The sequence below is a fragment of the Thunnus albacares genome, chromosome 13, assembly GCF_914725855.1.
Source record: "Thunnus albacares chromosome 13, fThuAlb1.1, whole genome shotgun sequence".
NCBI lineage: Eukaryota > Metazoa > Chordata > Actinopteri > Scombriformes > Scombridae > Thunnus > Thunnus albacares.
The window spans coordinates 449,624-465,884 of NC_058118.1; the positions used below are offsets into that span (position 1 = coordinate 449,624).

Consider the following 16,261-nt stretch of genomic DNA (forward strand, 5'->3'; position numbering starts at 1 on the left):
GCGACCAGATGAAGTGGACCATTACCTTGATTAAAATTACAGATTTCTCTGGGTTTGAAAATTGTTGGAAACATTTGGGAAGTATACAGTTCAACAAAATATATAACATAGGTGTAGTCATTTTTAGACATTTTAATGTGGAATAGATATTATTATAGCTTTAAGGTGCTCTCAGCCTCCTATGAGTAAGTAGGAGTCACTCATTAATCTACGATCATTTCTAAGAACGACTTTAGTTATGATGCAACAGAAAACCATAAGAAGCATATGTCCACTTTAACCTGTTCACTCCCACCGCCCTACCCAAGATCCATTTCTGGGGGCGACAGGGGATGTTCAGAGGGAGATAGCAGGTCAACAGTATATGCCACATAGAAGTGGTATACATCATCTGAAAGCTGGGAGCCTGAAGATTAATTTGAGATGCAGTTCAGCAATGTGTGTCAAGTTTTTCTAGTAATAAATCTGTAATGAACATTGTGTTTTGGTTAGGCGCCTATTTAAATTTTGAAAGTTTAGAGTGGATAAGGGCTTATAACATCATGATGGAAGTATATGATGGCCATTCCCATGCTCAATTATGTCTCATAATTTAGCCTAAGTTTGGAGCATTATTTAGCCCCCTTCCCAACAAGCTAGCATGACATGGTTGGTACCACTTAATTCCTTAGGTCACCTAGTTTCATATACCAGTATCTTTACTGCAGCTTTAAAACTGAGCCCGCTACTGCCTCTGAAAGACAACAATGTCACCTGCAGATGCTGGCGTCCTTGGGAAGTTGAAGAAGTTAAGCTTTATGATTTTTTTGTTTTTTCTTGAATACAGCGCACCTACACCCAGTTACAGTACAGTCCATATCACCTGCAGAGCAGCCACCGTGCACTGAACTCCCAAAACAGCCTACGTGAGTCTCATGTTTTACCTGCAAGATTCACATTTGAATGCCTTGGTTCACCTTTTGTGATATGAAACATCAGATTTCCACAAAGATAGAGAAATAAGAAGTATGTATGTTCATGGTCATAGTTAAGTTATAAAATCCTAGCGCACCATGGAGCTTCTCCATTGACTGCTGTAGAGGACAGAAGAGGAGGTTGTACCATCGTCTGATTCAAAAGTAGTTTGGCTGACTTCACTAAAATTCAGCAACAGAGCACCGGTCTCCCTGTGTTTCCACTGTCTCAACTCTCACTCTTCACAGTTCTTCATCCCCCACATTCAGTTCCTCTCCAGTTCACTTCTTCTCTTTCTCTCATTTCCTGATCTCTTCCTGATCTACAGTAGTCAAGATGAGAAAGGATCGTAAAATCTGTGTTTTATGTTGTAGGAGGATGTGGTTAATACAGTAAGCTACAATCAAACAAATAGTCAGTAAACAAACAGTAAGTGATACTGGATCATGGATCATGGCTAAAATAGATTTCCAGTCTGACAAGATGCAGCCTGTTTGTGTGAAGACTTATGTGCTTACATTCACTGATGGGTTTAATAGGAATTACAAAATATGTAAATATTGTGTATATTTAATATATAATCAAATTACAATAATTGACCCTCTGGTATTGCAGTTTTAGGGCTGAAGTCCTCACCAAACCTTCACTAAATCCCTACGAATGAACTGTTAAGCTCCACATTCCCTAAATGTTACTGATTCAACTGATTCAACACTGTTTATTTAACACTGCAATGACACACTTGCAGCTTTTTGGTATTAATTGAGAGAGGGAGTCAGTTAACTGCACAGGCTATTTCATTTTATGACAAGTGATAAACAGAGAAAAAGTACATTTATCTTTTGGCTAACATCACAACACTGAACATAATCTGATTTTTGAATCTAGTTTGTCATACAGGAGTTACATTCATTACTGTCTTGATTAGTGTTAAACTTCACATAGAAGCTCTGACTTCACCTCCAGATGCAGCAGCAGCTCTCATGTGCTCCATGTCTTGTGTGCAGGCTGACAGTGGACTCACTGTGACTGTTTTCAGGGGCCAAAGTGGGCATTATGAATTATAGATTTTCTTCTTCCTAAGCTTTGGACAGCTTAGGAGCATATTGGTGACTTGCCCCTTACCCCCTGTAGATATGCCCCTTTCAGATGGGAAGAGAGGAACACATGCGTGGAGGTTAATTTAAATGAAGCAGCAAAAAGCTAGTTGTTTCTATTTTCGTAGGAACTGGGTCTCTGTTTCTTGTGCAGTGTCACCCTGCTGCCAATCTGGTGATTTTATTCATTGATTATTTCAATCAAACACTCTCCAACCAGTGGATGCACTTAAATCAGTATCATAAATAATATCCTATAAGCTTCAGATAAACTTTTAAATGCATTTTTGCAAAAATGTATGGACACACTGGATTTTGATTCCCCCTCACTTACATTGAAAGCACATTTGAAGGGGACCTTTTAATACTAGTATGAACAGGAGGAATGATTACAGCAAGGAAAACCTCTTTCAATCTTCATATGGGCACCTGACTGTTGCTGAAAAATTGTTAACCTGTCCTTTAAATAAATGTGGTTTAAATGTGGTTAAAGCAGGAACGTCAGTAAAGCAAGTAATTCTTACAGTTGTCCACACACTGCTGCTTTATAGTGTATGAAAAGCTTCTCCTTCCATTCATTAACATAATTTTCATTGTTTATTTCTATTGCCATTGTTCTAATTAAAGTAAAATATGCTAAAAGCTACAGCACAGGTATCCCAACCATATAGAGATTTGGCACAGCACATTTTGACCCTTTAAGCAAACCTTTTCTTACTTACTTTTAATAACCAGCCAGTTTGTAGGGAATGGTCAGTTAATTATATAACTGATGTTTATTGATAATACTGTCATTAACATGAAGGGCCCTATTTTAACCGTGCAAGTGCAACAAGAAGTGCAAGGTGGTAGGTCTTAGGTGCATGGACTATGTAGACGTCTCCATGCTCACCTGCTATTGGTTAAGCTTAGGTCAAGCTCAAGGAAATCTTTTCTTCAGGAAATGTCTGGATGGTTCAGAGCGTCATGACATGAACACACATCACCATAAATCTGCAGCCAAAGACAAATGGGGTAGTTGTTTTTCATCAATTAATGACGATTAATAACGATTGAAATAAAAAATAAAGAAAGTGATTTGGTAAAGCCATTTAAATGATAATATTGGACCAACGCTATTTCAGCAATAATTCTAATGTATCTCACCTCATACACGGTCACATAGTTTAGTAATTAATGTTACACAACAGTGTTTGCTCCACAATGTGTTTAAAGCATAAAACATGAGACACTACTTTTGTTAAAAATAAAGTTGGAAAAGAGGCTGATGAGCTGTTAACTTGACAGCTCCTTCATTAAAAAGCAGAGTATCGAGTTATAACTGACCAGTCTGGTGTGTGTAGCAGCCTGGTGTCATCAGGCAATTCAATGAAGGTAAACATGGTGAACGGCCATGCGTAACGGCACTGCGTTCTGGCGCTTCACTTCTCAGAGGCTGCAAATTTATCAACATATCAGTCCTGCTGCCTCCAGATGCTGCATGGATTTAATGAACTGAAGGAGAAACTTTTCAAACTGTATGAACAGCTGTGGACAGTAGATACTATAAGAATCACCCACATTCATTTATCAATGCAGACTGATTTACTGACTTTCCTGCACTGTAACAAATTGGTGTAAAAATACAGCCAAATTCCAACAGTACGGTACTGTTCCTTTCTATATATGGTAAAATACTGTAAATTCTGATGCTTTTTGGAACCAAAACCAAGAATGGACATCAACAGTAGGCTACTGTAAGATTTGATGGTAAAATACAGTATTTTCATTTTTGCCGCTGCAGTAATGGAGGGATAGAACCCACATGTAACCATCAACATCATATAATCACTGTTCATTCTCCTTTGTGGAATCAAACCAAAAGGTCAGTAACATCTTACTGAGAAAATAGAATTACATTTGTGCATCTGGTTACCCTATTAGTGATTATGTTTAATTTTTCTTAATATTAAAGTGGTATAATCCTAGCAAGCACTTTATAGGCACAAGAGAGCATTTTCAGGTAGTGTTCTTCAGTTGGAAGTTTGAAATACCGGTATTTAAATATTATTTATTATTTTCACTGCTGTTTGCAAGTGTAGTTTAAAGATTATTTTAGGATGGCTGTTTTCTCTTCAACTACACATCAGTGAATACTAACATTAGTCCGGCCGGGTCTATACCTACGCCTTGTTTATCCCACTTGCATTTTATAATTAATAACAGCCTACTATCTAAAGCACATAACAATTGAAGTTTTGATATCTTTTGAATATGTAGCCAAGTTGATTAAGATATGTTTGCTGCTGAGCCTCAAAAGACTGAGTGGTTATATTGGTTATCTTAGCTCAACCCAAGTGTGTTTCTAAGCTGTAGATAGGTTGCTGCAAATATACTGTTTGTTGCCAAGCTGTACTAAAACCTGGGACATAATAGGTTATTTGTTACATGTTGTTTTTAGGTACTTCATTGTGATTAACCCTGAGAAGGGAAAGTAATGCTAAACAAAGACAAACAAGCTCACAGAAAATCCTCATCACTGCTCTTCTGAAGAACTTGACATTACTTCATAAAGGGAATTTAAGTGTTGTTGCTTAAAATGTTTATCTCTCCCATTCCATTGTTTAATTTTTCTTTCTCTCACTCTGTGCTCGATTTCCATTTTTGTTTCTTTCTCACTCAATGAGCTGTGAGCCTGGAAGCCAACCTTCTGCCAATTGTAACAGAGGACATTTGAAGGCATTACAAATTGTGTATCCTGTTTATTTGTGCTTTTATATTTTTAAACAGTAGTTTGTAAAGCAGTTGCTGTTCAGACTCATGACTAAGTTTTGCTGGCAGCTCAAGCTATTATCATTAACAATTTACATTGACCCCCTTTGAAAGGGCATGAGAATTATTTTTTCAAACATACTCGAATATACTTGGCATATTTGAAAACTTTTTAATAAATCTTCATTTCCATAAAGCTGTCACTTGTCTCATCCTCTTTTGTAATAGATTTTAAGGGTTACACATTTTTAAATGTAAAACTGAGCTTATGTCATTGCTGGACCATTAAGATTGAAGACACATTATTACTTACAGTATATGTCTGCAATTTATAGTTGTTTTTATTAATATGAACATAAAACTTTTCAGTTGTATACTGTAACATTTACAGTAAGAAACTGTTCATTTAGATTATAATAGCAATACTGTAAAAATACAATATATTACTGCAGGCCTAGCTTCAGACTCAAACTGTAAACCTCACATTCTACAGCAGAATACTGTAATAAATTTTACAGCACTTAACTGTAAGTAAATTACGGTGGTGACGCTGTAAAAAAATGGTAAAATACTGGCAATTACAGCTGCCAGTAGCTTACGGTAATTTTACAGGGAAATTTGTTACAGTGTGCTTTAACCACATTAAACATTATTTTCTGTGCAGATTTTGGTTTGAGTGTTTAATTGAAATAAATTGTTTGTGTTTTAAGCATTGCTCCATTGTTGCAGCACGTCAGAAGCAAGTATTTAGTTTGATCCTGTTGATAAAATCCCCAAATCCTCAGAGATTGACATTGCACCACAAATAGACGTGGTTCTGAGACATCTGTTTTTAGCGCAACATTTAGGACCAAATTTCAACCAAAGTACAACAACTGTCTTTGTGCTGTTTCATTTGAATGAACCTCCCACCTGTGCATCATGTGCTCTGTGCTGGTCACCAAAATACCACACAGGCCCGCAAAGTGAGTTTTGAGGTCAGGAAAGTGCCAGTCCGTACGCTGCTTGCACTGGTCGTTGTGCCTGATGAGGTTCTAGAATACACTGTGTTTGCTTGTTCCCATTCAGTCCTGGTGTGCAACAGGAAGGAATGTTTTTAGCCATCTTGACAAGTGATGTAGCAGGGAGCCTGGGTGCCATGATCAAACTAACTGTATTTTATTAATTACTCATGTATTTTGTGAGTAATTAATAAACGTGTGTGTGTGTGTGTGTGCATATTTGTGTGTGTGTGTGTAAAGAGGCACATGGACTGTGGGGGCTCAGAGAGTTTGTAGAGATTCTAGAATATTATTAAAAGATTAAAGAATAGTGCCACAATAGCACATAGTTAGGAGTTCTTGTTGTCTTCATATCACTGTAGCCCCAACATGTAGTTCCATTTTGATGAGGTGCATATCAGCTACGACGTAGCCCACAGTGGCTACATGCAAAAGCCCTGTGGCTATGCTGTAACCTTAATGCAAAAGTAAAAATCTGGTTTTACACACAAGCTGAAATGCAGGTTTACATTGACATACACACATGAGCGTTAGGATCTCGGTTGTTCAGTAAACTGTTTATATGAGGGGAAGTAAGGAGAGACAGGGAGTTTTGGGGGAGAATGAGGTGCAGAAGTGGAGTAATACATCTGGAAGTGATTATTTTTCTTTTCAGGAGAAGAGGTGGAATAATTCTCTTGTCATACTGATTGTCTTACTCATACCATCTTTGTCCTGTCAGGATGTTTACATGTCACCTGTGTATGTGGTTTAATGTCGTGCTCTGTGGGCTTTTGATTTATGTGTGTTTTGATTCACTTATCCCACATGTAAACTTTTTGGGTTTTTGTGTGACAAACAAACACTGATAATGGACTTCACAGTAAAGTAGGAGACATCTTACATTCAGCAGTTAAACTTTTTAAAATTTTTAACTCCAACAGATCTCCAACAGATGTTATAATATTCTAGTTCTCTAGTTCTATTAATTTGCGCTTTCATTCAGTGAGTATAAATAACAAATGACATCAATCTGTGTTTACCTTTGTCTGTTCACTCAGGTTATTAATCCATTTGCTCAACTGACCCCCATAGTATTTTAAAGTACAACACATAAATAGGGCAGTTTTGGAGTTGTTGGAAGGCATCCTTTTCACCTTTAATATCAGCCTCAGTGACACGTTCCGATCCAGTTTCTGCTCTGGATAGTTCTGTATACTTTTTTTATTTTTTTATTTCTGAGATTATTGCCACTGTAGAAATCAGTGTGAAAACAAGACAAACAATGTTTTTCTGAGCCTTGCTGGGGTTCTTTTTCTCTGCATGCAGTGTGTGTGTGTGTATGTGTGTGTGCTGACAAACTGTCAAACTAGTCAGAAAGGCAGTCACAAATGTCATTTTATAGTCACATGTTCTATACACCCTCCAATAATATATGTCAGTGATGGATTTCTCTCTATAGGCACTGAGCTCTACATCATCACTGTTACGCTCCCTCCCTCTCCCTCCCTAGCCTCCTCTCCTCATCAAATGTTGTGCATCTCAGGTTCTGTTCCAGGGGGTTTGTGAGGCTGCTCAGCTGCTCATTTTCACAATGGTTACAGGAATATGCAGATTGTAAGAAAATTTCTATGAGTTTACTTAAAGTGGAAATGGACAACTTTCTTGCTTTATCGTATCAGTAAGTAAATGTCACTTCTATTGTAATAAATTGTTGAAAAAAGCTTAATATTTTAAAAAGTATAAAATGTAGAAAAAAGTTGAATAGACTTAAAGTGAAAATAGACCCCTGTTTTGCTTTAACGTATTATTATAAAGTAAATGTTGATTGCACAATGTAATGGCTATAGAATAATGATACCATACTGATAATGATACCATCAGCATTTAGATTGGTTCAATATAAGCCCCCCCCCAGAGAGAAATTTCTAAACAGGTCTCATTCCCACAGTTTTAATTCCTCAAGCACATATCTTACCTGAATATGTTGTCACTAGCATCCTCTCTCTCAAAATATAAATACATTTCACATAGGACTTGTAGTTTTTGAGATCTAAACCTTGATTGATAGGGAGTCCCTGTCACGCTCTCATTGACTGCAATACAGTCTGCAGGATGTGTGTCTCCTCTCACTCCAGTTCCTTTAACTTACACATTCTCTCACTCCAAACACTTTTTACACATATCATGCATTCTCATGGTAAGCTAATCCTGCTTTCACTAATGATGTACAAATCTCTGGGCTCAACAAAATGGGAACTTTTTTCTCCCATTTTGGAGAATGTCTGTTGGCTCAGTGGTTTAGAACACTGTTCTCATGGTCGGCTTTCCCCGATGACAAGGTTCTATGTTCAATACCTACTCTGCAATGCTCCTCATAATATTGCTCTTGTGAAGAAACTTGCTTTAGATCATGTATCATGTACCATCATTCAGTGTGACTTGACTGCTCTTTAATATTATTACTTAAATTGTAGATTGATATGCATGGTAAAGACATTTTTTATTGTCATGCAAATTGTGTCTGTTAGACCAGTGGTTTAAGATCATGCCATATCTGAGCTCCTTTTAGAGCCAAAGATTGTGAGTTCCAACCTTTCTTAGGGCAGAACTCAGTAGTGTTGAAGGTGAAAAAATGCAGACGCACATAGGTGCTGTCAATCTGCTGATTGAGACTGCAAAACACAGTCCTTGTAATAAAACCTCATTTATTATTCTTATTCTTTTGTACATTTTTTTGCAAGCTTTTAACTCCTCCATACTTTGAGTGACAAAAAACATTCAAATATCAAAATGTTCAGCTCTTTAAGGACATTTGTACTATTATTTTTCATCTTTCTAGCATATTCTAGTGATTTTATATATTTCTTTATGATATTGAAATTTATAATAGAAAGTCTATGAGAGGAACGTTTGAAAGCTAATATCTCAAAAACTAAAAGTGCTAAACTTTTCATATATGAGGTACAGGTGTCTCATGTTGAAATGCTTAACATATTAAAACATGGTGCCAGTAGTGCCACCATATGGTCACTTATTACATGTTTTACATTTTGGCTAATAACTCATGGTAAGTCCTATCAAAAAAATATTTGGTCAGGATGTTCCTTGGATGATGTTGATTAGACTGATATAGGCCACGCCTAAAAAGTTTTTCCGCCATGTGGGGTTTTTTGATAAACACGTTTTGTTTCTGTTGGCACATATTTCATCTAATCTTCACCAAACTTGGTACATACCATATTTAGAGGACCCTCAACAAAACTTATTTGTTTGTTTTTGGATATCACGAATGGTTGGTCTGTAATTAGTTAGCAAACTTTTGAAGGCGTGGCCTAATGCGCTTAAAGGGCAATAACTCCTCAATGCTGAATAGGGTTGCATCCAAATTTGTGTTGTACACAAGGTGACATTACAGAAGTGTGTAATATTTCATAAAATTCTACCCAAAAGGGGCGCTAAAGTAAATTTATAACATGACATTTCTGCAATTCTGTTGTCTTTAATGAAATGAAACTTGGTACACAAGTTTTCCGTGAGAATCTGCATGGCATACTGAATCATGGCACCAATAGCCCCACCTTGTGGTCATTAATAAAACACCACCATACTACTTATTAACTGCCAAATCTCTTAAATGTAATGTGCCATGTAATCAAATTCTATATGCACAGATGGGGATCCTGAACAAGTCTTTAGTATTTTCAGCAATGCTTTGCAATGTGAGCTTTCAGCATTCACATGCATTTTCGCAGGAAATACATTTCTAGTAATCCTTATTCCTCCACACATATTTTGCAAGCTTTCAACTCCTCTATACTTTGAGCACCAGAAACAATCTTCAACAATCAATGATCTTGCTAGCATATTCAAGTGATTTTATACAACTTTTTAAAATATTAAAATTTATAATGGAAAGTCTATGGGAGGAATGTTTTGGCTAATAACTCATGAACAGTAAGTACTATCAAAGAATATTTTGACAGGATGTTCCTTGCATGATGCTGATTAAACTGATATAGGCCAGGCCCATTTGCGCCTAAAAAAATTTTCTGCCCTTTTTGATTTTTTGTTAAAGACATGTTTTGCTTCTGTTGGCACATATTTCATCAAATCTTCACCAACCTTAGTACATACCATATTTAGAGGACCCCGAACAAAACTTATTCATTTGTTTTGGGATATCACTTACGGTTTGTCTGTAATTGGTTAGGAAATTTCTGAGGGCGTGGCCTAATGCACTTAAAGGGCAATAACTCCTCAATACTGAGTTGAATTGCAACCAAATTTGGAATGTTGTACAAGGTGACATTACAGAAGTGTGTAACATTTCATGAAATTCTATCCAAAGTGGGCGCTAAAGTAACTTTATAACATGATATAACTGCCAAATCTCTTAAATGTAATATGCCATGGTAATCAAATTCTATTTGTACAGATGGGGATCCTGAACAAGTCTTTAGTGTTTTCAGCAATGCTTTGCAATTTATTTTAGCTTTCAGCATTCACATGCATTTTCCACAGGAAATGCTTTTCTAGTTATATATTTTTATTATTTCACCATTTTTTGGCATCTAACTAGTCCTATACGATTTGTCATATTAACTTAATTTCAATGTCAAACTACAATACCTTTTTCCTGTTCTGAAATTCAACATAAAATTCGGGTGGAGGGGTTGAAAAGTTGTCTGTTTCCACTTTAAAACAACCTGTACAGATGCTTCCATCTCACCATTTTCAAGGTTATTTCTTTTCTTCTGTTAAGTATTTTTATGCCTTTTTTCCCTTTCATTTGATAGTAATAGTAAAGAGATGACAGGAAATGGGGAGAGAAGGGGGGTGACATGGGACAAAGGAAGCAGGCCCTCAGTGAGCACATCACCAAATCTATTTGAATCACTGAAAAATGTGGATCTGAGATCCAGAGGTCTGTAACAGGCTTGCTGTGTCTAAAATCAAGTAGTAACATCAAGACAGGGCTGGAGATGAGACATATTTGTGTGTAATGTTTTGACAGACTTACTAACGGTCAGTTTAACAGACCAGGTAAAAAGTAAAAACCTCTTCTGACTTTCCTGATGGAGGTAAATATCGCAAAAAATCAGTGCAAAGAATAAATACTGAAAATGAAGTGTAGGCGATAAAAACCCATGTAAAAACAGTGAACATAGTTCTCAGATGACCTGAGAGGATTATGGACCTGTAAGGGATCAGAAACTCACTGATATAATGAGTTATGACTGGCCAGTCTGCTGTGTGCAGAGCTGTTTGTGGTTTGGAATTTGCCTGGTGTCATTTGCAGGTGAGGTAAGTGATCAAGGTAAACACAGTGAACAGCTTTGTATAATGACACTGTGCTCTGATGCACACTGATTTTAACCCATCCACTGGTTGGTGAGTGTTTAACTGAAACTGTTTGTTTATATTTTAAGCTTAATTACATCATTGTTACACATTTTCTGCAGGTATTTATTTTTCTCTTGTTGACAAAAATCACCAAATTGGCAGCACATTGACTTTGCTCCAAAGCGAGAATCAACCTCCCACCTGTTTGGAGCCCTCCTCTCACCTCTGCATCTTTCACTCTTAAGGAGCTCCACAGGTTAGAGAAGCACAATCAGACTCTTGATTAGTAATGCATACAAAGAGCTGGGAAATTGATAAATAGGAAGAAAACCATTAAGAGTTATACCAGATATCCCAACCCACTTCATCATAGAATCAAATAAAGTACTATGTAAAGCTATATATATGACTATAAGGAGAGCTGCATCTCTGATGAAACCAGACCGGAATTTAATCATAAATTTATTATTAAAATGTACTCATAAAACAGATAAACTACAAGTGAAGTCAAGTCAAGTCTACTAATATTTAACTTCTATTCAGAAGTGATTTGCATGCATAAAAACTGTAGAACTCTGTAGAACTCTTAAAAAGTTAAAAAATATTTGAGCATCTGAGGAACTACTGAACAAAGCAGTCCACAAAAGTCCAGCCGACTGAACAGACATAGATGAAAGCTTGTCAAAATCTTGAGTTGTATGTTGTGTCTTAAAAATCATCAAAGTTTATCAATGTCTAATGGAAAGGCTTCTAATCTTGGATTGTTGGTTTAGTTTTCTTGTTTCTTTGTGATATTTTTTTGTGGAAATTACTTAATATAAGCTTTTGCATTTCCACTACCCAGCCCATTATACTTGATAAATGTTTGTTTTCTGTCCATCTGTCTGTCACTTCATCTTGAAGAGAACTTACCATTTGCTTACTTCCTGCCAAAGCTAACAAATGTCCATTCGTTTCATATGATTTGTTTACCTACAGATGTTTCGGAAAAAAGCATCTTCCTCTTTGAGAATGAGAAGAATAACAGAAAGCGCTAGATGTAATTTTTTCTTTATTCTGTAGAAAAAGGTGTAAAGTGGTGTTGTTAGCATTCACTGATGTCAAGAAACCACACAAATGTAGATGCAGCCCTACATTGTCCTCCAGACAAATAAACAACATATATATATAGATTGCTTGTGGGGTTTTTATTGGGGACAGTAGAAGAGAGCTTTTACTCAGGAGGAAATTATACTCTTTGATTTGGACCAAATAAATCCAAGGTGGTTTCAACTTTGACAACATTGGATGTTTAACAGAAAACACATTTCTTTTGTGTCTGATTCTGTACAACCATTTCCAATCGCATTTCTTGGGATCAGCTGTGAGATTACTCAAATCACTGGGTTTTGATTCCTTGTAAAAATGGTGTAATCCTCTTTTTGTGCCATACTGAAGCCAGTGGCTTACAATCTCATACACTCCTGATTTTCAGTAAAAAATATACTTTTCCTGCTCTTTGGAAGGGGTAAAATCAAGTCGCTGTGATCCTGGGTGGTCCTCAACCCTTTGATTCTGGGGCTCAAAAACATGTAGTCACCTAGTTCATGGTAGTCCATGAGGCCTGACTAACAGCAGTGTTTTGTTACTGAATGTGGGGTCATACAGTCTTATTTTGGCTGTTCCAGTGACACTAAAAGGATCCATCTGCCTGTAAAAACTCAGATCAGATAAAGGATGGAAAGTTTACAATCCCACTCACCAGATTTTTTTACATTATTTTTTTAGCCTTTTGCCTTTTTATTTGAGGGTCAGTGTAGAGAGACAGGAAACATGGAGAGAGAGAGAGGGGTATGACATGCAACAAAGGTCCCTCAGCCAGGAATCAAACCATGGATGGTGCAGTGGTATGCGCTTTCACCATTAGGCCACCAGGATGCCCGTACTCACCTGTTTTTAAGAATAACTTTTCACATTAACCATTGTTATGATGGTGGATTTAAAGACTGAAATGAAAATTAATCAACAACAATTTTGATAATAACAACAACTCATTTCATGTATTGAGCAAAATTGCAAATAGCAGTATAGTAGCGAGTGAAGACAAGCAGGCTTGTGCTCAAAGATTCCCTTTGATCCTGTGACAGTAAGTTTTAAATTTTCTTATTCAATCACATCATATAAACAAAATTACTTTTGTCCTTCAACAACTAAAAGACAGCTTCTTTGCATTGTAAGCATTTTACATCAGTCCAGTCCACAGGCTATAGTAAGCCATCTATGGAGGTTTTAGTGCAAACAATGCTAAGCTGTTTTCTGCCACTTTGAGTGGCTGCACTGAGTCCTTTTCTTCTGAGTGTCACAAACAAACCAGTAGTAATATTTAAAATTCAATTTGAGATCCATGTTTAGCCGTTTGAGTAGATTTGAATCTGAAGGGTTCTGCTGGTGGGGGTTTGGCTCCTCAGGTTTTTCAGAAATTGTTCTTCCTCCAGTTTTGCGTCACTGTCCCATCATGCATCAGTGGGTTTCCATGGTTTTGTTTGGGGGGCAGGGATGGTGGAGGGATGGTCCATGTGCATCTCTGACCTTAATGCTTTCTGTCTCCTCTATTTTCTCCTCTCTGTTTCCCTTGTATTTCTGCTATCTTTCTGCCTTTTCTGTTGCTCTCTGGGATTGTTTCTTTCCATTAATTCACAACCTTCACCTCTTTAAACCTCTGATTCTCATCCCATCGCCACACTGTTTCCATTTCCTCTTTCTCTTTCTCCACCTTCTCCTCCTCTCAGGGAGTATAGACCGTGGGCGGAGCTCGTCCTTCCATGAGGTGCGTAGTCAGCGTGAGGCAGAGATGAGGGCCACAGCTGAGGAGTCGTCCAACAGCAGCAACAGTGTAGGAGGTGGCAGCAGCACTGTCCTGCAGCGCCTCCTGCAGGAGCAGATGAACCGGAATTATGTGCTGCAGCAGCAGCAGCAACAACAACAAGTAGGAGGAGGTGGAGGAGCAGGAGGTGGTGGTGGAGGAGGTTATCCAGGACAGGGACAGGGAGGCCCCTCTGATGATCACTCCATGACCCCCCACATCGCCCGACAGGAGCCCCAGGGACAGGAGCTGCAGACAGACAACAGCCTGGAGAAGCTGGGCTCCACCAGAGTAGGAGGAGGGGGTGGGAGCAGTGGAGGGGGAGGAGGTTTGGGGATTGGAGGAGGAGGCAGCAGTGGAGGTGGTGGGAGCTGTCAGGAGCAGTGCGCAAACCCTGAGGACCTCCCTACGTACGAGGAAGCCAAAGTGCAGTCGCAATACTTCCGTGGCCATGGTCCTCCTCCTCAGCCTCAGCAGCAGAGCAATCAGCCCCAGCAGCCTCCTCTGCCCACCTCTGTGGGCAGTGCCTTCTATGTCACTGGGGTGACCAATGCCAAGGTGCGCACTGAGGGTCGCCCCACAGTGCAGCGTGTGAGTGGCGCAGGGAAGGTACACCAGGATGATGGGCTGAAGGATCTGAAGCAAGGTCACGTGCGGTCTCTCAGCGAACGACTCATGCAGCTCTCCCTGGCCACCAGCGGCGTGAAGGCCCATGCTCCTGTCACCAGCACCCCACTCTCCCCTCAGCTGCCCCCTCCAGGGCCACTGGGCGACTGTTACAAGCCGCAGCATCGCGGCCCACCTCCAGAATACCCCTTCAAAGGAATGGGCTCACCCACCAAGCAGCAGGAGGCTGGAGGCCATTTTTACCAGGAGCAGAGAGGGAGGGAGCACTCAAGGGAGGTGCCCCACGTCCGATACCAGCCCCCGCCTGAATACGGCTCGTTCAGGTAAGTAAGACAAATTGACGCACACACATACACATAGCCCTTCAGCAGCACGCGCGTGCACACACACACACACACACACACACACACACACACACACACACACACACACATACACACACACACACACACACACACACACACACACACACACACACACACACACACACATACACACAGGTAACAAATTAAAGGAAAAACCGGAACAAGCCTGAATGCTTGACCCCTACAGTGAGTGGCTCTCACAGGCAATTGTTCTCAGATTTGAAGAGATATTTTATTTTAGTGATGTAAATCTGAGACTAAAATTAATAAATATGATATATTTTCACAATAACTGCTGTAAGAAAATGTATAACATCCTGTAGCTGCTCTGTTTGAACCAACTATCTGCTGTAAGGTTTTCAGACCCCACCCGAAGTTCTGCAGTTCTGTGCTTCTTTCAGTTGATTGATTGATTTGTTAAATCATGTCAAAAACTTCGGCTTGTATTATCTTTAATTTAACTCCTTAAGTTATGGAAAAATCTTTCACTTTGACATCAGAGCTCACCTGAGAAGCTGCAGCTTACCTGACTGTCTGTCTCTGTGCTGTTCAGGCTGCCATTGATAGGATTTTTAGAATAAAATGCTGCCTGACATTCACTAACCAATCAGTAGGACAAGCTGTGGCTAATGTACCTTATCGATTATCCATGTTATAATGACCCATACACAGTAATAACTCATATTCACATGGAAAAGGTGAGGGATGGCGTTATATAAATATTTCTCCTCATAATGTCAAAAAGATTAATGTTTGGATTGATTACAGAACATTCTTATTAGCTAAGCTCAGCTGTTACTGACACTTTGGTTCTTCTTTAAGAAGGACCTGATGTCTTAATATACCTTTGGGCCGAATGCTCACCTTCAGTAATCAATCAATCAATTCAATCAATAACAACAATCGTAACAATAACAATAACAGCAGCAACAGCAATAGCAATAGCCAGGGAAGGATGCCAACAGGACTGCGAAGGGCCGCAAAGGCTTGGCGTGCAACCCAGGGTTTCCTGCAAGATGAGAAAGCACAAAAATACTCCGGGGAAGAAGCCAAGTTTGTGACATGCATTGATGTTACATGAATGCATACAGATGTAGAGGAGGAGGAGGTGAGAGGAGCTCAGTGCATCATGGGAAGTCCCCCGGCAGTCTAGGCCTATAGCAGCATAACTAAGGGCTGATCCAAGGTGAGCCTGGTCGGCCCTAACTATAAGCTTTATCAAAAAGGAAAGTTTTAAGCCTACTCTTAAACATAGAGAGGGTGTCTGCACCCTGGACTGAATCTGGAAGATGGTTCCAC

General features: G+C 38.9%; 1 protein-coding gene across 1 annotated transcript in view; it reads left to right on the top strand.

Moving 5' to 3' along the window:
- amot (angiomotin) overlaps positions 1-16,261 on the top strand; it is a 114,052-nt gene that overhangs the window by 57,143 nt on the left and 40,648 nt on the right. The window contains exon 2 of the mRNA XM_044370032.1: positions 13,897-14,920. Within this exon, the coding sequence (XP_044225967.1) occupies positions 13,959-14,920 (962 nt within the window). The 5' untranslated portion in view covers positions 13,897-13,958. The remainder of the gene's footprint in view (positions 1-13,896; positions 14,921-16,261) is intronic.